The following is a 26,436-nucleotide window of genomic DNA, read 5'->3' on the forward strand; positions in this document are numbered from 1 at the left end:
CTCGCTCAGTCACTTATAACTTTTACCGTGTCGCGTACGCCCCTGGGAGGCGGCCAGCTGTATCCATCCAACTAGGACCGCACTGATGCGGGTAGATTGTTGCAGTGGAGCAGCAGTTCGGGCCGGAGCTACAGCGGGTAGCTGCAGCCTGACGAGTGGTCGAGCCGCAAAAGTGGGGGAAAAATTTAAAAATAGATAATATATTTTATTGTTGCTTCAATTAATAATATATCATCATATTTATAAATTTAATATTTATAATCTTATATACTAAAATCATGAACAATATCATATCAGCAATAATGTGCTAAATATTGTACTGTTTACTATTTTCAATACTTAAGATGTCGAATATCAACTGTATTCGGCATATCAGATACTAAATATGATAAATATTGTCATATTCGGTATCTCAGATATCGAATAAAGCTCATCTCGCATCAACTCTTGTCGCCCTGAACAGTAGCCACGTTGATTAAATTTTCTTTTCACTTTCCTTCTAAACGGTGATCTTCTATTACATGTTTAATAATCCATATGGAATCCATTTTAATTGAATTTACCAAAAATCATGTATATATTCTAAACTAAAATTCTCTAAAAAAGCTACTTTTATAACTTCTAATAATTGTTAGTGTCTCAAATAAATTCTAAAAATTTAAAAAAATCACTAATATTCTTCTTATGTGATGTACTAAGTTTCAAAATTATTTTTAGCCCTAAGTTATATGATGAAAAATAAGTTCCTTTGTAATACCCTATTTATATGTATTTTTATTATTTCATGTGATATTCTTCTTTTAATTCAATTTAAATTCATATAAATTTCAATTATCTTATTATTTTTATCCCGTTGACATGCTAACCTTTTAACTATATTTATGAAGAATGCGTTTCTGGGCGAGCTGACGCGTCTCTTAAACGGTACAAGTAGTAGTTGCTTGAAGACGAGAATGATAACCATGACGAGGATGAGGCATGCAAAGAGGTTATTGTAGCATCTAGGCCCCTAAGAAAAAGGTAAGGGTTTCGGTGATTAATGACAACCATATTATTGTGACTAACATTTCAGCTTTTAAGAAACAAATAAAGACTTAATTGTCAATGGTAATTTTACACTCTTGCCCATTAAAAGAGTTATGTGATAATCAAAGGATCGGAACGTGAAGGATAAGGATCTTTTAGATCTAAGTGTCACAAGGAGATGAAGGACACTTAGAGTAGTATATGTTCTTTTTATTCTTAGTGTTTTGACCGTACTATAAAGAGGGGCTAAGAGTTGTAGCTTGATTTAGGAGAGTCTAGACATAGTCGATGCACACTTGTGACTTTCCATTACTAAGTTAACCTCAGAAAATCATTGGTTCCGAATTTCGAAGGTAGAACTCAAAATTGCTCTGAAAATAGATAAAGTCAGCAAAATTTCAGTTCACTGGATGATCCTCTGATGTCAGAGTGAGTTCGCCGGAGTAAATTCCTAAGAGTTTTGACTTGAAAAATTGTTGAAGACCACGCTGGATAGTCCGGCGTTCAATAGGTGAAATCACCGGATAAAGAGAAAGCCTTGAAGTCCAGAACAATTTCTATACACCGAATAGTCCGGCGTAGCAAAGATGATCACCGGATGAATTTTTACAAAGAGGTTGTAAACTATCATCTGGTCCATTTTAATGCACCGGATGATCCGCTGTAGGCCTGGATTAATCACCGGAGTTTTAACGGCTAATGGAACAATTAACGGCTATTTTGTCAGAATTATTAGCATCGGATATTCCGGTGTGAAACGTGTTATTCACACCGGATCTTCCGGCGTTAATAAATATTCTGGGTTGTTAGGCAACGGCTAATTTTCGATCCATAGCCTATAAATACCCAACCATTTGGACCTCTCTGGTGCTCTTACGACCCTGTAGCAGCTCATACACTTGGTGTGTCATTTAGAAACAAGAGAGAGAGCACGTGTGTCCATTCTAAATTCTTAGTTGAGGATTAAGGACTTCCTTGAGTGCTTGAAGAGTAACAAGTGTGCATCTAGCTGTTGTCTAGGTTTGGTCTTTGTCAAGTGAAGTTTGAGGCTTGTTACTCTTGGTGGTTGGCAACACCTAGACGGTCTTGGTGATCGGAGAATTTCTCAGTGAGCGCTTGGAGGAATTGTGGGAGCCCCGAAAAAAGAGGATGTACTTGGTTTGATACTCGCCAATTCGGAGATGGAGAAGGAGTAATCAAGATGGGGCATTTGAGCCTTGGTGACTCAAGGGGGAGCGGCATCCTTGGTGGATGCTCCAACGAGGACTAGCGGGAAGTGCCAACTTCTCGAAACCTCGGAAAAAAATCGGTGTTGTCTTCTCCAACTTTTTATTTTTTTGCATCTTATTTTAAGCTTTGTTATTATTGCAAGTTCTTCTTAGGAATTGTCTTTCTTAGTTAATTCTTGCTTGGTTAGCTATCTTGTGCTAGTTAAAATTCCTTACTTGTGTTTCTTATAATTTTTATTTGGTCAAGCGGTAGTTAATTTAAAAAAAATTAATTTCCCAATTCACCCCCCCTCTTGGGTTATTCGATCCTTTCAGTTATGGACTTGAGCATCTTCATGGACATTGCTGCAGGTGCTGCTCATAGTTGTGATCACTAGTCACTTGATGTTTGTCTAAGCGGCTAAATAATACAGTCATGGACTTTATATTGACTATGTAAGGAGAGAGAGAGCTGTTTATTTTGACTACTTCTAGTGTTATTTTAGACGTATGAGTATCTAGTCAAACATTTAAAACTGACTATATATCATTATATTATATTATACAGATGGAAATATAACAACTTATGCATAAATTCGTTATGAATTTTACTTTTGTAACTGATATGATTATATTTTTTATAAATATATTAAACTAAAAATAGTAGTTAAATCGTATTTACAAAACCATGTTACTGTTTAAAGTATAATATAATCATATTTTTAACAACTACTGATTGTACCGTTCAAGAGATGCGTCAGCTCGTCAACCGTTCTTCATAATTTTAAAATTTAGTCCACCACATAAGAAAAATATTAGTGATTTTTTTCAGATTTTTAGGAACTTATCTGAGACACTAACAATTGTTAAGAATTATAAAAGTAGTTTTTAAAAGAATTTTCGGTGGATCTAATTAAAATGAGTTATATGGATTATAAAACATGTATAAATTTTTAAATTTTTTTAAAGTAACAGAAGACCACCATTTTGAAAGAGAGTGAAAATGAAATCTAATCAACGTTGGTACTCTTCATGTCAATAGGGGTTGACGGAGTGATGGCTGTATTCGATATCTTAGGAGGTAAAAAAGATGAACAATATCATATTCGGTCTTAAGTTGTTGAATATGGTATCACTCATCATTTTTGATAAATAAGATGTCAAATATGGATATTAAGTTTATAAATACAGTAATATACTGTTTATTTTGGCGAATAAGATCGAATATGTTATCTATTTTTTGAATTTTTCTTCAAAAGTTGCAATGCCAGTGGCCCTTACCGGCACGAGGGGGGTCCCCGTTGCCCAACGGCTACCGTGGCCTCCGACGTGGCGCTCCGTGTCACGCGCGACCCTTCCACCGTAAGCCAGCCCCCCTCCTCCGCCCGCCTATTTAACGCCGCTGAGGCCGCGGCTCACCGATCGTACTGCAAGGAAGTAGTGAGTGGTGGCAGTAGCAGAGTAAGCGAGAGCAAGATTGCAAGAGTGTTGTGAGTTCGGCTGTAATGGCGTCCCTGGCCGTGGCGGTAGTGGCGGTGGCCGCGCTGCTCGGCGCCGGGGTGGTGGCGGCGGGGGCGAGCAAGTTCGACGACGTGGTGCAGCCGAGCTGGGCCAACGACCACATTGTGTACGACGGGGACCTCCTCAAGCTCCGCCTCGACAGCTCCTCAGGTCTGCGCACGTCTTTACGACGGACTGCACGCGTTTCAGAAGAACCGTAGCCGTGTACTGATTTCTCTTTGCATTTGTGCTGGAAATTGTATCAATGCAGGCGGAGGGTTCGTCTCGAAGAACAAGTTCCTGTACGGTAAGGCGAGCGCTGATCTGAAGCTGGTACCGGGGGACTCCGCCGGAGTGGTCACTGCTTTCTATGTGAGTGAGTGCAGGCATTGCTTCTCTCTTCCTGCTGCTGTTTTCTGTTGCGCGTTCATGATGCATTAGGCAACGGAGGCCTTGATCTTTGCCTCTGCATTTCTTGGTTTCGTTTAGGATTTATAAACACTGAAATGGGGATGTCTCTGGTAATGGATGAAACAAAGTTATCGAATGCCAGTGCTGGGGCATGCTAACCCTTTCTGTCTAGGGAAGCTGCCAAGAGCTAGTTTAGAAAGAACAACAGCACGTGAACAAGTGTAGAGAAAGCACAACTTTCTTAAAGACGCCGCATTTACAAATTAACTCATGTGATTATTTTCTCTGCTACTGCTAGTAATATGTATGTGCGTGTTCAACATCGAATGAAACTAATATTATCGGGTTTTGTCGTTTGATTCAACGCAGTTGTCGTCGGCGGGGGACAAGCACAACGAGTTCGACTTCGAGTTCCTGGGCAACGTCACCGGCGAGCCGTACCTGGTGCAGACGAACCTGTACATCGACGGCGTCGGCAACCGGGAGCAGCGCATCGACCTGTGGTTCGACCCGACCGCCGACTTCCACACCTACGCCGTCCTCTGGAACCCCAGCCAGGTCGTCTTCATGGTCGACGACACCCCCATCCGCGTCTACGAGAACAAGAACGCCACCGCCTTCACCCACGGCCACCACCGCCACGCCAACAACGGCACCAACTCCACCACCTCGCCGCCGCCGTTCCCCTCGCCGCAGCCGATGGCGGTGTACAGCTCCATCTGGAACGCGGACGACTGGGCGACGCAGGGCGGGCGCGTGAAGACGGACTGGTCGCACGCGCCGTTCGAGACCACGTTCCGGGAGGTGCGCGTGGACGGGTGCGCGTGGGCGGCGAACGCCAGCGACTGGGACGCCGGGGAGGTGCGGCGGTGCAGCGAGAGCTCGTGGGGCAAGGAGGGCCGGTACTGGTGGAAGGAGAAGGAGATGGAGGAGCTCACCGTGCACCAGAGCCACCAGCTCGTCTGGGCTCGCGCGCACCACCTCGTCTACGACTACTGCGTCGACACCGATCGCTTCCCCGTCCAGCCGCCAGAGTGCGCTGGCCGCTGATCAATGCAGGAGGCATCGCCGGATGATTGCATTCATCGATCGTCGTTGGGTGGATGGAACTGCTGGTTTCTTTATGGGTTTGTTGCAACAAATGGTGTCTGGCTGTGTCTGCAGTGAAACTTTGCAAGTTTGCATTGGCTATGATGTGCAATTCTCGGGTCCGTGTAGGTGTGTTTTGTAAAAAACTGTGAAGGGGAATTATTGTGCACTCTGTTTCAGTCTTCCAAAACTTTGGCTTCTTGTGTCTTGTCTTTGGCAAATTAGAATTTTTAACTATATGTAGGTAGGTGGTGGTATAGATTTAATTTTTAATCTTACTGTTTACATCATTGAATATCTTTATAATTATTGTATTATTGTTATATACCCAATGTTCGAAGGGTTTCTTTAGCATCACTGAAATGGAATGATTCGGAATTATCAAATATTTTTTAAAGATGATGGTCCCTGAGGTTGTAAAGCGGATTCGTTATATACTCATCAAATAAATATCTAATTTTATATAAATGGAATTATTACTCACCAAATACTACGTATTCGAATGGATAAGCCAAACGTCATAAATCGGCTGAACTAGGTCACGTGCGGTGACGAAATAAGCAAATGGATGAGCCAAACCTGGGTATAACCATTCACGTCTTATTTTGTACAGTACATTATTATTTCCATGATATTTTTTTTTCTAAAAATGCCTTATACTCGTTATACTATTTTCATATATATTTTTACATTATCTCTGGATAACAGAGAATATTCTAATTGATCTGACTCATTCGATTAAAAAAATAGATAATCTAAATTACTTTGAGACCATTGTAAATTCATTCTCCAATTAACCCTCTTAGATTGCTATGAATCTCATATGGCTAAATCTCTCCAAATTGTGATGTAGAATGCATCATTTCTGTTTCTTCACGGCCAAAAATCATGGTTGTTGCTCTTGAGAAGGTTGAGCTCCAAACAATTTTCTTCCAACTCCTCCTTTGGCCTTTTAATTGCCTTTGTAACCCGAATCTGAGTGCTTAAAGGTACACTACTCTCGTGGTCCATTGATCGAGTACACAAGCTGTTTGCGAGCCCCGCAAGAGCATAGAAGGATAAGGTTCGGGAGTTCAGTACTGAGAGACACTGACCTCACAAGTCAATAGGATCGGACCTGTCAGTCCGTGTTTAGCTGGGTCACGAGCCCGGCCCTCTTTATCCCGCTGCCTTTGGTCAGAAGGGACCAGCCTTTCGGACAACGGGCGCAGCTAGCTCGTCTTGTCTTTCCATCGCCAACTTGCTTGATTCCTGAGTACTCTGCAGCCCCTTGTAGTGAGTGCATATTCCTTCGAAGGAATCAGCTGCACTAAGATCATCTTCAAAGAATTCCCATCAGGATTAAAAAAAATTCACAAATGGATATTTTCTCTTCAGTGTTTCAACTTTTTTTCCACGGTTTCCGTCATGAATATATTCTCAAGACGAGATTGTTTCTCATTTCCCTTAAAAACTGTTTCGAAGAGAAACTGTTAGAGATTGAGAGAAAATAAATAGAATGAGAACGGGAAGAAGAATTAGGAATAAAACGAATTGAAAAGAATATGATTGGAGATGATCTAATGCACGGTGCAAAGTGAAGTTGATAGATATGGATTCTTTGCAGCACTACGCCGTGTAGTACTAGTTACTGATAAATAGATCCGGTGTTTCGACTTTGCACATCAACTCCTGTGAAAGAACGTTGCATGTTCTTCGGGGAGGATGCGAGTGCGGTCGATTGTAAAAAAAGCGTTCCACTGTGTAAAACAGGTGCCTCGCGAGCTGCGTGGGGAAAAACTAGTGTGAGCAATGCTCAGAGAAGACGCAGTGCAATGAACAGAGAAGATGCAGTGCAGCTTATATGGCTAATGGTATTCGTGAGTTGTTTCTGTTTGAAGCTTGAACGCTTGTGCTGTTCGGCATGCCCCACAGCCAAAACTGAGCTCGAGATAGTATTATCATGCAGGCCGATTGAATGAGTCAGGTTGCAACTTATGGACTTGTGGTACGTGTAAGAGCCCAGATCGTGATGGCTTGCATGCGAAACCTTGGGCCTCTTTTTAGAAGAAAGATCGGGCCCAAAACAAAATGTTAGTCCGATTAGTCGAGCCCAAACCGAACCTCGGGGTCAGGGAGGGCAAGCGCTTGGCGAAACGAAGTATTCACAATGGAAGATTTGATGTGCAGCAATCGGTTTATAACGCGGAGCCTCACATTGTGCAGCACGACCTTACTTGAACAGGATCTGTTTTATTATAAGATTATACCGGCTGCATCTTGACTACTAAGGAGGCAAGCACATACTCGGTTCGGTGCTGTAGAGGATCGTTCCCCGTTCGGTTTAGCTGGCTGGGGAGCCTCATAGGCTGTCTGATAGGCTCCAAATATCTTTGTCACCATCTCGATTATTTTTTTCCTTTGTGCAAATCAGACACCTATAGCAAAGGGGAGCAAATACCAACCAGACTCGGCTGCTGTAGAGTACCAAGATCTGACTCTTTCTGTCTTGTTACACAAAGATATCATGCACACTCAATCAGAGGGGACCACCCCTTATGCGGATAACTAGACCCTGCTCCTCACTCAGTTCATATGAAGGGGGAAGTAAGACCGATTGAGGTGATACGTAGACCTAACATAGATAAAGGAAGCTATGAAGACACTTTGTCTCTTGTTGAACAGCCCCCGTCAGAAAAGGAGGGCTGCCAGGAGGAAGGAATTGCGAAAGTGAAACTGGATGCTCCTGTTGGGTACTTTGCTGTTCACAACAGTGAGAGGTCTATTGTCTGGAGGCTAGTAATTGGCCAACATTGCTCACCTCTACTGAGAAAGCCATTTCTCCTTACATTAGTATTTCCAAGAAACCTGCCAATACAACCAGCATTGAGTAAGCTATTGCATATGGTGACAGGAAGTCCAACTTGAAAGATTTCTTCGTGGAGGAGGCTATCCTTGACAATTATGATAAGGGCGCAGGGTAGGTTTTATCCACTGATTCTTAAAAAAAAAGATAACCAACGATGGTCCATCCCTAGAGAGCAAACAAAAAGAAGAGCTAGAGGGGGCAAATCTGTTGTGGCCACCAGATTTAGTAAGAGCGTGATTAGAGATGGAGTCCCCATACAAGAGAAGGCTATCAACAGATTAAGGGTAAGAATCTAGAGAACAAAGGTAACTCCTCTTCCAATACTTTGTCTATCTTAAATAATGCTTCTGATGAATATATTGCTGAGGTTATTGGTAATCTTGAATTAGAATTAGATAATCCAAAAGGAATTAATTTTAACATTTAAAGCATAAGAACTTGCAAGAGGAGCCATAGCTGAAGCTAATTATAAGGAGTACTTAGTCAAACTAGCTACGGAATCCCATCTCATGGTGAGGAAGATAACCCATATGAGATTATGGAAAGGACTGACAACACTGCTAGAGGATATGAGCCAGTGAAGAATAAAGCCCCAGTGGGCAAATAGGCTCCCAAGCTTGTAAGAGGCAGGAGGAAGAAATGAGGACTCTTCTGGAATGTATGAGGTCTGGGTAGACTAGATAGACGAAAACAAGTAAGAGAATACATCTCTCAAGAGAGGCTAGATGCTGTGTGGTTACAAGAGACCATAACGGCAGATTTCTCTAGCAAGGAGCTAGTTGATATATCTGGAAATAACCTTTTTAGTTGGCAATTGCTTACTGCAAGGGGTTATTCTAGTGGAATCCTCATGGGGGTGAGGGAGGACACCACTGAGATGGAAGATTCACATATAGGTTTCTATTCTATTAAGACGGTCCTGAGGAACAAAAACAGTAACTTCAGATGGAACCTCATAACAGTCTATGGACCTGTGGACCATACCTGGTGTGGTCACTTCCTTGAGAAATTGAGCTCCTATTGTGAAAATGAGTCCCTGCCTATTGTGATAGGGGGTGATTTCAACCTAATTAGGTCTGCTGCTGACATGAATAATGATAACATGGATTATCATTTGATGGATATGTTTTAATTCCTTCATTAGTCACTAGCACTTAAGGGAGATTCATAGGTCTGGGGGCCAATTTATGTGGACCAATAAACAAGCTAACCCTGTGATGGCTAACTTGGACAGAATTTTGACCTCCACTGAATGAGAGGAGAGATTCCTACTCTGCTGTGAATGAAGCACAACCAGAATTGGCTCAGACCATAGCCCCATCTTTATGGACTCAGGAGAGTCCAAAGTAAGGGGACCCAAATACTTCTTCTTTAATGTTTGAAGGAAAATGGGTATCCTATAAACAAAGAATGCATGAGACTATTCCCTGGACTGCAGGCATGGATGCCTGGCTGAAAGTACAAAGTTTTTGGGTGGTTGGAGTAAGCAAATAAATGGAGCGAAGAAAGATAGGGAAGGTCTTTATTTGGGGGAATGGAAGAATAGATATGTCCTTGAACAAAGCTTAGAAAAACTATACTTTATGGAAGAGATATACTGACATAGGAGAGGTAGACAAGACTGGATTCTTCATGCTGATTTGAATTCTAGGTTTTTCCACCTCTGTGTCAATAGAAGGAAAAGGAAGAACCACATCAGACGGCTAGAGACTGAAACAAGGGTGGTTATGGAACATGATGACATCATGAAGCATATCATCTAGTTTTATAAAAGCATATTTGGCTCCCTAACAGATAAAGGTATGCATCTAAAACAACATTTTTGGGACTAGACTGAACAGGTTTCTCCTCAGGATAAGGAGTCTTTGGAGCAACCCTTTAGAGAAGAGGACTTGGATAGGGCAATCCAATCCATGGAATTTGACTCTTCGCCCAGACCTAATGGATTTAATTTTTCCTTATCTTAGGGATTCTGGCATGTTATAAAGGGTGATATGTATGCCATACTGAAAGATTTTAATACTAGCAATTTGGATATCAAGAGACTTAACTATGAAGTTATAGCTTTGATTTCAAAAACCAAGGCGACCAATAATATTAAACTTTATAGACCTATTTATCTTCTAAATGTGGACTACAAAGATTTTACTAAGATGATTATAGATAGGGTGAGCCCTATAATAGGCAGAATTATTGATGAATGGCAATCGATATTTATTAAAGGAAGGAATATTTTAGAAGGGGTGGTGATTGTACATGAAACCGTTCATAAGCTAAGACAGTAAAAAAGAGAGCAGGGTCTCCTTCTCAAGATTTATTTTGAAAATGCATATGATAAAGTTAGATGGGATTTTCTTAGGGAAGCCATGGCTAGAAAAGGGTTGCAAGAGAGGTGGATTAGTTAGGTGATACAAACTGTTCAAGGTGGATAGGTTTGTATTAATGTAAACACCCAATGGGGCTCTTATTTCAGAACCTATCAAGGTCTAAGGCAGGGAGATCCTTTGTCCCCAATTTTATTCAATTTTGTGGTAGAAGTTTCGGGCTTGTTGATGAACAGGGCTAGGGATAAAGACCTTATCGCAAGGTTAATGGAACAACTTATCCGAAGGGGGGGGGGGGGAATCACACATGTGCAATACGCTGATGACACGGTGATTATGTCTGATTGCTCGAAAGCTAGCATTCTAAACTTGAAGATTATATTGTATTGCTTTGAATGGGTGTTAGGATTTAAAATCAACTTTCACAAGAGTGGAGGCCTTTGTTTTTGGCACTGACCAAGAAACAGAAGAGAAATGTGCCAATATGCTAAATTGCAAATTAGGCGCCCTACTAATAAAATATCTTGGTATTCCAATTGATGATCAGTCTTTAGGTGTGCCTGCCTTCGACCCTTGGGTTCAGAAACTATTTAAGAGGCTTGACCCTTGGAAGGGGAAAAACATATCTTTAGGGGGGAGACTTGTGTTATCCAACACTTACTTGAGGAGTCTCTCTATGTATATCACGGGTTTCCATCTCCTTCATGGTGGGACCCATGAGAATGAATTCTATTAGATCCAAATTCTTTTGGAGAGGGGCCCAAGATAAGTTCAAGTACCATGTGATAAAGTGGGAGGTTGTTTGCAGATCGAAAGACCAAGGAGGTCTAGATATTATCAACACATAGGTTATGAATCAATGTCTAATAGTCAAATGGATTTGGAAACTCTTGAGAAATGAGGAAGAACTTTGGTGCAGGCTCCTAAGGGCCAAATATATGAGAGATGGAGACTTCTTCGCCTCTAAGAGGAAAGGATCCTCTCAGTTTTGGCAATATTTTCATAAGGTTAAACACGTATTCTAGTGGGGGATATATAAAAGGTGCACAATGGGAAAATGATTGGTTTTTCGATTGATACCTGGGTACATGATACCCCCCCCCTCAAGAACCAATTCTTGAGCTATATAAAATGACCTCAGATGCATCTGCCAAGGTGGCTAATTGTTTTGAGGGGGGCACTTTCAGAATCAATTTCAGAAGAGCTCTAACTCTCTCAGAATTACCAAGCTATGAGGTTTTGAAGAGGCTGATAAACTCCATCAATTCAGATGACTTAGATGATGAAGTACACTGGGCCCTAGAGAAGTCTAGGAATTTCACCATTAAGTCCCTATATCGTTTCATGCTGGATGGTGGAATAAGAAGAAAAATTAGCAGTACCATTTAGAAATGTAAAGTTCCACAAAAGATAAAGATCTTTATCTGGCAGATGTTTAAGATAGGTTGCAAACTGCAACCACTTTAAAGAGGGGGTGGAAGGCTAGTGATGCTTGCTGTCTTTGTGGAAAAAAGAAAAGAAAATGTTAATCACATTTTCTTCCAATGTTTGCTATCTAACTTCGCATAGAGTGTAGTGAGAAAATGTTTTGGATGTGCTGAGCAATCCCAGATCCTTAATGACTTTACTCTCAGATGGTTGACTCAGAAACTAAACCTACCTACAAAACTGGCTTTCTTTTTCTTTGCAGGGTTTTGTTGGGTGATTTGGCGTGCTCGTAACTGGATGGCGATCAAAAAGACCTTCTCCAACTAGCTAAGTGATATTCTTCTTAATGATCTTTCTTACTTGCAGAGTTGGAAAATCCTGCTCTAGTAAGGCGACAAGGACAAGATCGAACCGGCTCTTGAGCATCTCGTGGAGTGGTGCCACAACTTCCAACCCAACCCTATTATCCAATTTGATGTCTTGTTACTGCGAATCTTTTTCTCTGTTTGGAGTTGATTATCTTGTAACCCAGAATTATGAACTTGTTTTCTTATGTCTTATCTGTTACCTTAGAGATAGCTTGTGAGTTTCTCTGTGATGCTAGCGGTCCGTAGATTGCTTATCTTTCCCTTTTATTGTGTGTCCGTGGTTTGTACTGGTGATTCGGTGGTTTGTGTATAGTTAATTTGCTTTCAATAGAAACAGAGATATTTCTCTGATAAAAAAAATTAGACACCTATGGCACAAACTCTGCATGTTGAGCACCATGCCGTCGTGCGCATATAACATGTGGGTTGCATGAGAGCTAGTGACACGTCCTGAAAATTCTACCATCCAAGTGTCACCGTACCTAGAAGCTTCATCGGCCACCTCATTGAACACTCACACACGGCTTATCCATCTAGTTAGCCGCAAATTCCTGAAAACATGAAATTCTTTTTGTGATGAAATGAGTGTGCATGGCCGATGTGGCGGTGTCAGCGTTGCTGCTGCAGGGACAGAAGCTAACGGAGCTGATCGAGCCATATATCTCGCTGCAAAGCCTTTCGGTGGTAGCCCAGCACTCTCCCAGTCGAATCCTTTTTCATCTACTAATCCCAAAAGCCGTCATGCACATACTGTCACCGCCCTTTTTGATGCTTCGATCATATTTGAAATTAGCGATGGAAAATCTATATTTTTTTTTTGGAAAGATGCATGGATTGGTGGTCGTTCCATCCGATCCCTGGCACTGGACCTGCTGGACTGCGTTACTCCTTGCTTGAATCTCAAATTAGTCAATGAGGTCTTGACTAATCGTCGATGGGTTTGGGATATCACTGGCCCTCTCTCCATTCCCGCCATCTCACAATATCTACAGCTTTGGTCCATGCTCCGACACATCAACCTCTCTAAAGAGCAAGATCGCGTGATCAGGAGATGGAATTCTTCCATGGTCTACTCAGCCAAATCAGCGTACAACATCTTATTCCTAGGTTCCATCCATTTCGCAGGTGCAAATATCCTATGGAAAACTTGGGTGCCTCCCAAAGTGAAGTTCTTCAGATGGCTAAGCCTCCACGATCGCCTATGGACTGCGGCTCGGAGGAAGCGGCATGGTTTGCAACCGGATGACCTTTGCACCCACTACTTGCAAACTTCGGAGACTACAAATCACCTTCTTCTTCACTGCATCCTGGCACACGAGGTTTGGTGGAGGGTGCTTGGCACCTATGTCCCCGCTGTTGAGATTTCCTTTCTCGACTGGTGCTCGGACCTTCGAGGACGGGTGGCAAGTCAACTCCGTAAAGGCCTAGACTCCCTACTCCTCCTCACCGCATGGCACATCTGGCTATCGTGGAATGACATTGTTTTCAACAATTGCCGCGCCTCCTCCGACACCTTGGTGATCCGCATCAGGGAGGAAGCTACATGATGGTGTGATGCTGGGGCCAAAAACTTGGCCGTGCTTCTGATACGGCCGGGCACGTACGACTCTGTCCTCTAATTCGCGCTGAGGTGTAGGTTTCAGATGGTTGTTGCTTTCTTGTAATAGCTCTCTAGTATCATCTTTTTTTTGACCGATTTTCGGTTGCTGTGTAACACTTTCTGTCCTTCTACTTAATTCAAAGATTTGCGCAGCTCTCCTGCATATTCGAGAAAAAAAATCTTTTTTGAAGCGACTCCAAGGTTGCAAAGATTCTCTTTTGGCACAAGTCATCGGTTAATACTTAATAATATTGACGAAAGAATCAGATACTTCATTTGGAAGATTATGTGTGCCATCAGAACACGAAGGTCAGAATGAAACACCAAATGTTTTCCTGCTACTGAGCTGAAATCCTCATATAATAAGGGAAACTCTTTCTGCGTTGTAAAATATTCAGAACAGTTCATTACCCTTCATTTGTTCAGACCCATTCCTCAAGGAGGGAAAGCTTTAGGATAAATCAGCTGTCTACTCTCCATCTACTCTCTCGGCTACTGTAACATCAGGGTTGCCACTGTTTTGTGTATTCTTCATTTTGCCAAGAGGATTACCTTGATAGTTGCTCATGACACCTCACTGTCATACCTTAAAAATTTTTCACTTAGTTTTCTGCTTCTCTGTTAGCCTTACGGGCAATTTTGTTATGTGCAAGGCATGTAGAGATGCCTTGTTGCAAATTGCGACACATTGTGTGGACATTGAAGAGAATTTACCACATTCTGTATGTATGTATGTATGTATGTATGTATGTATGTATGTATGTATGTATGTATGTATGTATGTATGTATGTATGTATGTATGCCTTGCTGTCACAAGTCAGCAGCATTCTTTCTTGAAGTTGTAATTTTGTATACAGGTTTTTAGTTGGGTTCTTTTTGCTGTATTGAATACTTATGATTCTAGCCACATTGGCTGACATTTGTAGTCCAAAGATGAATGAACTTGATCTCTATACAGCATGTGTTTCTAGTAATATAAATCGGAAAGGGAGACCCTTGCTTGCTGTAGAAAAATGAGAAAATTGCCAACGAATTCCAATTGCTAATCACTGAACACAGGCATACAAGTGAAGGAGTAATAATCAACCATTTCTATCTCTAAAAACGTGTTAAAATTAACTACTCCAGGGCAAGTTACCCGGGCAGCATCCCCGCGTACAAGGACTAGCTGGGAGACAAGGAGTCAACTACTTCACCAGAGAATTGCAAGTGATGTCCAGACTCACGCAGCACGAAAATGTCCTCCAGCTTCATGGCTATTGCAACGAAAGCAACGAACGAATTCTGGTGTACCAATTCATGCATCGCAAGAGTTTGGATGCCTATATATTTGCCGGTACGTATGAACAGGCGAAACATATATAATTTTTGGGTCTCTCATGCGCAGTATTTACGTTACATGCACGTTAAAACTGACAGAGCGACCTAAAGAACGTGCGTTGCTGAATTGGCAAACGAGGCTGCAAATACCTGAATTCCCTTAGCGGTGGCGTACGCGAATGCCTGAATGGGCGCATGTCGCCGCGTTTGGCAATTTCTCTGTTGGTTGCTGATCTGGTATCTGGAATTGCAGAGCACATGTTGATAAAAAAAGAAAGAAAATGCACCCTTCAGGTTTCTGAAGTCTGAACCACCAGCAGAATCTCTGAATTGTTGTTGGTAGGCAACGGATCGTGCAGACAAATGGCGAGTAAAGAACACGATTGATTCATGACTGCACGTAAACAATAAGCGATAATTTTAGAAAATATACTAGATTTTGTTTCTTAAGACCAGTAAATCTGAAGATTTTCCCTCAAAAGAAGTAAATCCGAAGTTTTCTGCGATGGGGACACGATCATCTGGTGTCATCCATGCCAAGATACTAGAAACGCTTGATCCTGACGAGGCCAAACTCCAAGAAGAACAAACAAGAAGCGGGCACCAACCGAATGCACAGGGTGGTCGGTATTTGAAATAACGACCAGGGCGGATGGTATTTGAAATACCGACCACATTGCCCATGATGCGTGGCCGCGCCCTGGACAATCCCCAGAATTATTTGCGTCCACAAGAAGTAAATATAAAGAACGTGCGTTTCTGATCTGGCAAAAGAGGCTGCAAATAATTCTGGGGATTGCCCAGGGCGTCAAGCACCTGCACCAGGAAAAGCGATCATCCGGCAATGTAATCCATAGGGATTTGAAGCCCGGCAATGTGCCGCTGGATGTTGGATGGCAATCTTTTTTTCTTTACTCTTTAATTTTTTTAATATGAACCACTTTGTTCTTGAATCTGTCATACGAAGCGGGTACATGGCTCCGGAGTACGTTCAAGATCAAGGAGTGCCGTAATGTCTATAGCTTTGGTGTCACATTGTTAGACATTAAGTGGACGAAGTAGCTGCGAGATGCCCAGCGTCATTTCAGAAGTAAGTAAAGTAAACTGGTAGTCTGTCACCTTGATATCTAGTCATTTCAGTGTCGTTTTCCAAACAGCTATATATAGTTACTGTTGTTATCTGGGAAATGAGCGAGCAACTTTTTGCAGGCAAAGAGATTTTGGAGCGAAAGCAACATTACGGCACTCCTTGATCCCCAACTTCGGAGCTCGTCTTTCATCTACGCAGGTGCATCCAGGTTGGGCTTCTCTGCGCTGCGTCCAGGAAAAGCTGGACGACAGACCATCAACGGCTGAGGTTTCGAATGTTAAGCAACACCGACCTAGTTCTTGATGAGCCCACGATGCCGACGATCGATGGTAGAATTCTGGCTACATTTCGAGAGGCAGATCTCTCAAGCCTGATAGCTAGCGTATGAGACAGTGGATCTGCGTTGACAGACATGGTGGTAAACTACCGTTGCCCGCGCCCTTCAACACCATGTTACCAGACAAGTTTTCTGTGGCTTTTGTAAGAACCGATCGTGGATTGAGACATTGGAGTTGGAGAAACTAATTCTTTTCAAGCTGATTGTTCGATGTTGTTTGTTTTAGCTTGAGCTTTAGAGGAAGAAAAAATGAAACAAACGCGCCCAGCGAGCGCGAGTCAGGATAGCGAATTGTGGGTTATGGGCCTTTGCCGGCGGTGGAGTCGGATTATGGTAGGGGCGTATCCAAAATCGTTGGCCCTTTTTGCCAGAAGAAAGGCCCGCAGCCCAATACGAACAGCTGCCCCATGAGTTGAATCCGCCCGGCCTAATCCTCGGGGAGAGCCAGCGTGGAGCGAAACAAATACCACCTCGGAAGATTTGACGCTTCGCATCCGCCTTATAACGCGGAGCCCTGCACCTTGCAGCACGACCTTACTTGAACAGGATCTGTTCTATAGGATCGTACCGCTGCATCCTTGACTAATAAGGAGGCAAGCACTAAAGCTTGGTTGATGACTCATGACCTGTGGGCCAGAGCGTGATTAACGGCCACGATCCGAGCTCTGATGCTCGGTCCGATGCTGTAGAGGATCGTTCCCGGTTTGGTCTACCTGGCTGGGGTGGCTTACAGGTTGTCTGACAGGCTCCATGAACCTTTTTACCCATCTCGATTTTTTTCCCTTTTGCTCTTTTTGTGCAAATCAGACACCGTATGTACATGGCACAAACTCTGTATGTTGGACACCATGCCGTCATGCTATTCTTTTTACTGTCACCATATGCGCATATAGCATGTGGGTTGCATAAGAACTAGTGACACACGTAGATTATCCGGAAAATTCTACCATCCAAGTGCCACCGTACCTAGAGGCTTCTTCGGCCACCTCATCGAACACTCACACACGGCTTATCCATCCAGTTAGCCGCAGATTCCTGAAAACATGAAGTCCTTTTTTGGATGAAATGAGTGTGCATGGCCGGTGTGGCGGTGTCAGCGTTACTGCTGCGGGGACAGAAGCTAGCGGAGCTGATCGAGCCATATGTCTCGCTGCAAAGCCTTTCGGTGGTAGCCCCAGCACTCTCCAGTCGAATCCTTTTTCATCTACTAATCCCAAAAGCCGTCGTGCACATGGCAATGATATGGCACAGCCTGGGCCAACTCGCCATGTCTCGTGCTGGAGGATTCCTCTGACACCGGCCATGGCTCCAGATTCCTCGCAACACGGTCACCTCTGAAACAAGACTCGTGATACGATCTTATGAGCAGACCTTTGACTATCTGAAATGAATAATTGCCGTTAAGATCGAGCAGCTGCTTCATAGTTTCATACGTAGTACATGGTCACTCTCTGAAGACTTGCCATCTATGCATGGCCCATGACGCCATCTATGCCTGGTTGGTAGACGCACGAACCTGAGACCCCATGTTCTTCTGACTTCTGTGATTACAACTTTACATCACTGGAAAATGGCAGCCACACGGTTCAGGTTAAGGAGCAATTGACGGCTTGGCACATCGTCTCTTCTGACTTTGCTTTCACAATTCATAGCAATGCACCTAGCTTGGAGCTAGCATCACAGATGCACAATGATGTGCTGCAATTCTTTGTCAGTTTGTGCATCTCGTGGAGTAAACCAGTGTATTTATGAAGTCATTAGCCAACCCAACGAAATGCATGTATCAGATCATCGAATGAAACATGATCATACTCCACATTGCATCATTCCAGAAATGATTCATGTCCAGGGCTCCAACAACTGCCCTACGAAATGCAAATAAAACAAATAGCTAATAGCTTCCCTGGTGCGTGCTTATCGTAGAGCAGCAACTCACAAAAAAGATGGCAGATGTACGGTCCAAATTCGGGTGTCCCTTCTGCTGTTGGTAGTGCCTAATAAGCTATGCACCACCATGGTCCAGTGCTTTTGGGACGAACAGGCAATACCAATATGCATCTGGTAGGGGCGTCCGACTTGCATGGTGCGGCGACCATCGCGCCGGTGACGACCAGACGATTCTCACCGGCGTTTCCGTCATAGCCGCTGTTGGAGAGTAATTTCGTCCTGACAGAACGGTGCAAGCTCAGACGAGAATGATCTGAAAATGGCTAAGCAGTACATGATCTGGACTGAAAATAGCATTCTTCATGTTGCGATGATGATGATGCAACCTACGTAACGCGTGCGTCAGCGACAATGAAAGAATGCACACAGGAACTCTCTGATGTAATCTACAGGTGACTAGGCAGGAATTTCGAGACAAAGTATATTCAATGAAACCGAAAAGGAAAAGGGAAACAAATGTAAAAGGTAGAGGTCAAAAAGGGTTTGACTCATGCACCCTGGTTGTGAATGCGATAGTCACTGGTTCGACAGGCCCATCTGGCCCATCATACCTAACACGATCACGATGCGGGAGCCCGGACTGTCAGGGACGGAACGGGAATCCGTGGGCCTTTGGGCTTCCGTCAGAGCCACCTGAATGAACTGTTCGCATGTGCAGATTGGGGTCCATGAGTGCCGACTATGCCGAAGAGTTTCCCGTCGTTCACACTTGCAACATCATTCGAGCAAAGAGAAACCACATAAGACAGAGCAAAAAGCACTTCAATTATTCAGAAGATTACTCTTTCTCGATCCTGTGTTAGACGAGTAGTATATGCTACTCGCATGTCCTTTCTTGTCATGTACCATCAAATGGGCAAGTATATGCTACTCTTTCTCGATCCTATGTTAGGCGTATTCAGAGCATATTGACATTATACTTATCAAATGTGCAAGTGTGTGTGTGTGTGTTGCAAGTGTTATTATTCTTATGACTAAGCACACACATGTCAGTAGATTCTCAAATTCTTTGTGCGGTTGACCTTTGGCTTGGACGCTCCTCTGGATCAGTCCCGATCAAGCCCAAACCTAGCTACATGTTAGGCCGGCACACACTCTCCCTTGTTGTTACAATGTATCATCATTCGCAAATTTATTTGTTTATTCATATGCGCTGACAACGCGAGACGCAACCACCGCTAGGCTCCAGACTTGTTAAGCTAGCTCGGCAGCTGTCGGGGCGAAAGCTGATCAAAAGTCAGAGCACGCTTTGACCCATTGCGACCCCGGAACAGCCAGAAAACTGTTCGCGCCCCAATCAGGTCGTACCCCGTGCCGTGTCAACGCCGAGCCTAACAGCGCAGAAGTCGTCGCACCCCCCGCATCCGCGTCGCGTACCAACACGTCAAACACGTCCGTCCTCCCTGACCTGATCGGTGTCGTCGCGCGTCCCAACCCTCCGAAAACCGACGCGATCGGGTCAGCGTCGACGTCGGCGCCCGGGCGCGCGTGCACGTGTTACAGCCTGCACGGGAACCCTCGGGCCCGTCGTCAAGTGCCGCGCGCACTAGCTAGCTCTCTCTCTCGCTCGCTCGCTCTCGCCCGTGATGTGCCGCCGGGTCCGCGTGCGCCTGCGCCGCCGTGTTTCGCACACCACCTGCGGCCCCGGAATTCTCGCCCGCCGACCAAGGCAGCGAGGCCGGGCGGGTCGATCGGGTGCCCTCGGCCGCACGGCAGGGCGGGCGGACAGGTTGCCGTCCACGACGACGACTGCACCAACGAATGAAAGCCCGTTCGTGGCTACGTGCACGAGAAGCCCAGAAATCTGTGTACATGCTTGTGGCTCGGCTACGACGAGGATAAAATTTACCAGGCAAGATAAACTTTTTTGCTCGGTAGAGGGAATTGATTGCACGCCACTATCACAAACTGTTCAGCGGGGTAATCTACCATCCCACCTGGTACTACTAGCCAATCCTGTGACGAAAGGTCACAGTCCCCAGGTTCTGCTAATTGTTTGTTAAAGGATCACGAACCTAGGAAAGAGATCGAAGTTAAACTACTCGTTCAGAGAATCAGAAGTTCAGCTCAGCTAGCCAGGGGACGAGACGAAACTAATGTCTTCTTTGGTCCTTACTCTCCGGTTCAAAGCTCTCCGACCACGTCATTCTTTTTTTCACTCGCGGTCGTTTGAACGTCTCCTAAGACTCCTTGTCCGTAGTTGTTGCGGATCCGGACGGACCAGAGTTTTTGTTCATCAGTAAGGTGGATAAGGTGCCGATCATCTTCGCTACATAGAAGTATAAAGAGCTGCTAATGAATCAGTTACAGAAACACTAGGATCTGGTCACGGAGCGAACGATGCTTCAAATTGTCACCCTGTCGATTTTTTTTCACTATTGTAGATGGTGTTGCTCAATCGACTGTTGAGAAGTGGTTAGTGCCCATGGCCGACTCTATATTGCAACTCTAAGCTCATGCGATCTAAGGCAAAAGATGAGTCAAGCACATCACTTATGGTCATGACCTATCCGGATTGTGAGCAGCATACGATGACTTCGTTCCTCCCTGCACTTAGGCTAGAAACACTGGAGTCCTAATGTGACTACTCGGGGATTGACTTCCAATTTGAGATGGTGTCCTCGATTTATAAGTAATCGTCTGAAGCGTACCTCTTCTCACTGGTAACCGCCCATCTTATTCGAACCAGAGACAATATAATTTAGGAGAAGCATCTGAACATTCACCATTCGTGGGGGTTGAGGATCCTCTGTGTATGCCACCATGACCTACACCACCGATGTTGACATCGGTAAGACGCAGAAAGACTTATGATAGATTGATGGTCCATCGAAGTGCTTGTCTTACGTTGGTGTACCTAGCTAAGTTTGATGGATCACCTCTCCCACCACCAAAAGTGTTCTCTCGATTTATTTTGGTCATCAGTCTTCTAGCTTAGGTAGGCAATGTCACTCGGGAGTGATGTTGTTATGATTCTTCGGATTGGCTCTTGTAATCGATTTGGTTGTAATTTAGAGTGTTGTTAGTAGTTATTTTTTTTCTCATGTACATAAACTCTCAGCGTTACTTGTATGTACTCTGCTTTATTTAATGGAATTGACAGTCTTTTGCCGTTCGTTCGAAAAAATAAATGGAATGAGTAAAAAGTTGACCTGCCCAGCCCAATGATTCTCGCTCTGGATCGGTGATTCGGCAAGTGAGCTAGGCCCGAGATGGTCAAACTTTTGTCGATACGTGGCAGGGACGTTAGGACACGGGGTTTGTCGCAACCAAAACTAGAGAGAGAGAGAGAGAGAGAGAGAGAGAGAGAGAGAGAGAGAGAGAGAGAGAGAGAGAGAGAGAGAGAGAGAGCAGGACGCTGTCCCTGTCCTGGCTTTTGACTCGGCCTCCGACTACTGGAGTGGAGGGGGTGATGTGTGCGGCTGGGCTCTGCGCGTGTGTGGATGGCCAGGCCAGGATGGGAGTGGGCGGCTGGCTTTTTCCGGGCACGCGTGCGAGCCACCGGGCCCCGCGCTTTTGACGTTGCCTGGTTTGGCTCTCGCTCGCTCGACTTCGCCGGCCCTCGCCACTGTAGTCATAAGCATGACGTCAACGGGTCTTCCGCTTCGCCGCCCGGCACCAGCTACCACCGCCGCAGCTGGGTCTGGGCTTAGGCCGGCCACCGTCTTCCAATCCAGAGGAAATCTTGGTACGTACGCCAACAAGGGAATGTACTCCGAAAGATGACATCAATTCGTCTCTGCAGGTCTGCTAGGACGTCCGTATGGTCCTCGCGTACTTGCATCTATTTCAGATTTCAAGTGCTAAATTTTTTGTATGAAAACGCTAATCTTTGCGTCGAATTTGTAGGTTATCCGTGAAAAATGGAAGAAATGTTCTGTGAGTGGACCATGCATGATGTGCTGTTTGCTAGATATACAGCATCTTATTGGTTGGACGTATTTGTGAGTAGAGAGAAGAAGAGGAATACAGATATACGGTGGTTGGCGTAGACTCTGAAAGGAATATAGGTACATGGAGAAAAATCCAAAAAGGAAGGGGAGAATCATAACAGCCAACAAGGCAAATCATGGGGTGCCTAACGCGATTTGAGGTTGAAATGTACGTTCTTCTATCACATCAACTTTACCAAACGAAACCGATGTCTGTAACTCTAAACAGATTTTGAGGGTCAGCCATAAAATTTATGCGATATATAACTAGTCGATTTTGGGGTAAAAATTGCTAAACATGTCTAGAATTTAGTGCCGAAAGTCTCTGGTTTTTTGAATTGATATTATCTCCCCGTACATGTATACGCATGCATGTATGCTCCCTACCTTAGCCTTTAAAATAAATCAAACCGTGTTTGCATCATTCTGCCACACTCAAATACAGAATGATTTAGCTACAACTAAACATCATGCTACAATGACAGGCGTGCTATAAAATAAGATTTCTAGATAGCCCAGGGGTAGATAAGTAATTTGCAACACGATAGCGATGTTGAGTTTATCTTCTAGTGGTCGGAAATTGTTAACAGTACAATAAAGGTGATGAGAATATTAAAAAATAATTCGCATTGAGAAAGTAATCCCCTAGAATTATATTAGCTAGATCAATTGGAGAAGAATGTAACACACAAACAAGACTTCTGGGTACAAGGAATTAGGTGCAGCAGTACTAATCCAGTTCATTGACCCTTTATGGTTAGGTGAAATCATTAAACATTCCCTCTTATTGGTGTAATTTATGTGCTTATGTTGCTTTCACCAAGACTTTCTTTCAGAGGTCAATGCCTTTAAGATTACTCAGGCTACTACCAATAAATTGTATCATGCATATTTATTAGGTACCAAATAGGATTTTTTTTGCTCTATGTCAAAGAAATAAATAGGAGAGAGAAAGAATCTGTATGCTACAATATGATACTATGCATTAGAGGGTGTTACGGGTATGAAACATGCTCCAGACAGAACACGGCGAGAGTCCTACTCAGGAGGACTCAAGCTTGAAAATGGCGTGAGAGCCTTTTTGAGAGACAATACTACAAAACTGTATATCAGTGCCGGTTAAAAAATAACTTCACTGCTGTTTTTTCAATCAGCACTCTTTACTCGGCACTGATAGTATGCCGATTGACCACCGACAATATTACCATTTCTAGAGAATAAAAAAAGAGAATTAGCGGCGGCGAGAACAGCATAGGAGCCGGCTCGGATGCCGCTCCCGTCGGGCACTGCCGAGCACACCTGCAAAAGTGGCGGCTCGAAGGTTGCCACCACAACACATGCACAAGATAACGTGGCATGCCACGACTCCTCGCAGCCACCCTCTAGCGCGCTTCGACTCCCTCCGGCGCTCCCCACCAGCCTCAATCTCCGAACCGCTGCGCCTCAGCCAGGCCCGCATCATGCAACGCGGGGACGGGTGGGTGCAGGCACGATACAGCCATGGATGCAGTGTCGCCCCATTCGTCTCCCCTCTCATCTCCTCACCTTGAACTCAGTTAGCCTCGTTGGAGCAAGGCCAGCCTCATCCCCTTGCCTCCCCCTTCTTCAGCGATGAGAGGCGATGAGAGGCTCGGCGGAGCTCGATCGGCCCCGGTGGGGCCCCTCGAAGCTGTTGCAGCTAGATCCGGCGACCACGAGCTCGCTTTGCCAGATCCGGTGGCCACGAGCTCGTGGTCGGCCAGATTTGGACGGTACGACGCTGGCGAGCTCGCTGGTCGACCATGGGGAAGAGAGGCCAAGCTCGAGCGGTCTTCGTTGTCGCCGCAACCACTACCACCTTCCTCGCTGGTGGAGACCGAGAGAGAGAGGAGTCTGAGAGAGGAGAGAGGTCGGATGAGGTAGGAGACAGAGAGAGAGAGAGGAGACATAGAGAGGAGAGAGGCTGGTGGAGGCAGGAGATGAGAGAGAGGAGAGAGATTAGCATGAGAGGATAAGATCAAGGAGAGTTGAGCTGACGGACGTAAGCCAACGAGACTAAAATCGATTCAATACAAATTTCGGGTCCGATCATTTTATCAGTGTTGTTTTGTAATAAGAACCGACACTGATATTACTTATCAGTGTCAGTTTTTGTCTGAATAGACATGTGAATGCTTGATTTTGCTACCAACCGATAGTGATACCCTATCAGTGTTAATTTTGGCTAAACTGGCACTGATAAGGTGATACTTATGACTAGTTCTATAGTAGTGAGAGGATGTAGAGAGAGTATGTGTATCACGAGAAAGGGGAAGACCTGGGGGCTTCCTTCTCTGCCTTTTGAGGACTTATCTTATATAGAGAAGCGACGGGGAACTTAACATCTTGTCTCTAAAATATTATATTATAATCATATTTATGACGGTATTTAGACTATTCCTTCACCCCTTTATATGTAACATGGTAACTGAGATATTAAATCGTTAAAGTAATATCACAATGCATCATCTAAATATCACAGGTTGGAGCGTTTTTCCCAATAGAGGATTATCTCCACTTTAATTTAATGATCATTTTATAACGTGGTGATCTTGGATACAACAACATGATAATATGCATTGGGAGTAGCCTTAAAATTTATTCGCTAGTGTGTTTTATTCGTCAAAGAAAATCTACATTTACACTGATTCGATCGACACATCTATATCCTGATTATAATGTGTGAAAAACATGGGAGCATAATTAAATTATCGAAGGTCTATTTCTATATATCCACTCCAATAGAAATGGGAGAATCTCAAAATTGCTAATTAAAGTGCGTTGACTGGAACATGCACGAGAAAACAGAAAAAAAATGGATGAATAGAATTGAATTTGGTATATCTAGATGTGTAATACTCTACCTCCAAAATTTACTTACATCTCAGCCTACCCGTGGAACGGATCCGTATACGTATCGCACATCTCTTACATTCTTATCATCACTTTATATAAAAAGGTTATTCTAAATATGCTATATTTAGAGCACGAAAGCTTATAAATTGGATCTAATCTATCTAAACTACCAATATGGTACTAACCCTACCACACAAGAATAATTAGGCCACACGGGCTGAAATCAGAAATACTAATGACCTAAGGTATTACACTCTCCTCCCTTCAGGGAGACGTCGAACCAACTCCTATGCACTCGTGCAGTGAAAGTTACCATTCAGTAACACCCATGGCTAAAGTTCTCTTATAGCTCATCCCACCTATAGAGCGGACCCGTATACGTATAACATTTATTTTGTATTTTCGTGCTCACTTCATGTAAAAGAGTTAACTTGAAAATATTATATTTAGAGTGTGAAAACTTATAAGCTGCCTCCAAAATTAATGGGACCAAGCTATTACAAGACGTTACTGGTCTGGAATATGACATGGAATATATATTTTTGTCTAATCTCCCTTTGCTCCGCAAATGACAATATATGCATTGCATACGACACATGGCATTTTTTTGGGAAAAAAGCACACAATTGGACAGGTGTTCCCTAGTACATAATATCGATCATCAATATGATTATGCTAGGCTCTCAATTTACTCCATATACATGGTGATGTGCCTATAAACAATACTCCTTTTAGTTGCAAATGTAGATTATTTTAGACTTCTCAACTATTTTCTAAATATAAGTTATTCTTAAACTTCTATGCACTTTTCTCTCTCTTATTCCCGTCTTGCGCTTGTTTAATAAATGCTACCACACTCACAAATGAATGAGTTATCTTTTCCAATGCAAAATAAATGAAGAGTAACAATGTTATTTGATCTACTTTCTTAATCTTTATGCACAAATCTAAAATAACTTATATTTATAATCAGAGAGAGTACTATGTAATAGGTTCTTTAATTCCATGCAGCCAAAGCATATACATTCCATGCACGTCAAAACCCTAAGACCCCTAATAAGTTACAAGCAGACTAAAAAAGTAATACGTGCTAAAGAAGCTAGCGTATATATGCATTTATGGATGCATGCAGA

The 26,436-nt window shown here is 43.6% G+C and overlaps 1 protein-coding gene and 1 non-coding gene across 3 annotated transcripts; both read left to right on the plus strand.

Annotated features, from left to right (window-relative positions):
- Positions 1–3,671: 3,671 nt before the first annotated feature.
- On the plus strand, positions 3,672–5,424 carry LOC133889842 (xyloglucan endotransglucosylase protein 6-like). Of its 2 annotated transcripts, none has more exons than XM_062330323.1 (3): positions 3,672–3,905; positions 4,006–4,110; positions 4,515–5,424. In XM_062330323.1, exons 1-3 carry the CDS (start codon positions 3,740–3,742, stop codon positions 5,219–5,221), a joined length of 978 nt encoding a protein of 325 aa, XP_062186307.1. In that variant the 5' UTR covers positions 3,672–3,739; the 3' UTR covers positions 5,222–5,424. The 2 variants fall into 2 exon arrangements, with proteins under 2 accessions (XP_062186307.1, XP_062186308.1); XM_062330324.1 differs by having other exon boundaries at positions 4,006–4,106.
- An 11,654-nt stretch (positions 5,425–17,078) lies between these two features.
- Positions 17,079–17,298, plus strand: LOC133889890 (small nucleolar RNA U3). The gene has a single exon (XR_009903969.1). It is a non-coding gene; the product is annotated as a small nucleolar RNA U3 (small nucleolar RNA).
- The last annotated feature ends 9,138 nt before the right edge of the window (positions 17,299–26,436 follow it).

Source organism: Phragmites australis, chromosome 13, assembly GCF_958298935.1.
Source record: "Phragmites australis chromosome 13, lpPhrAust1.1, whole genome shotgun sequence".
NCBI lineage: Eukaryota > Viridiplantae > Streptophyta > Magnoliopsida > Poales > Poaceae > Phragmites > Phragmites australis.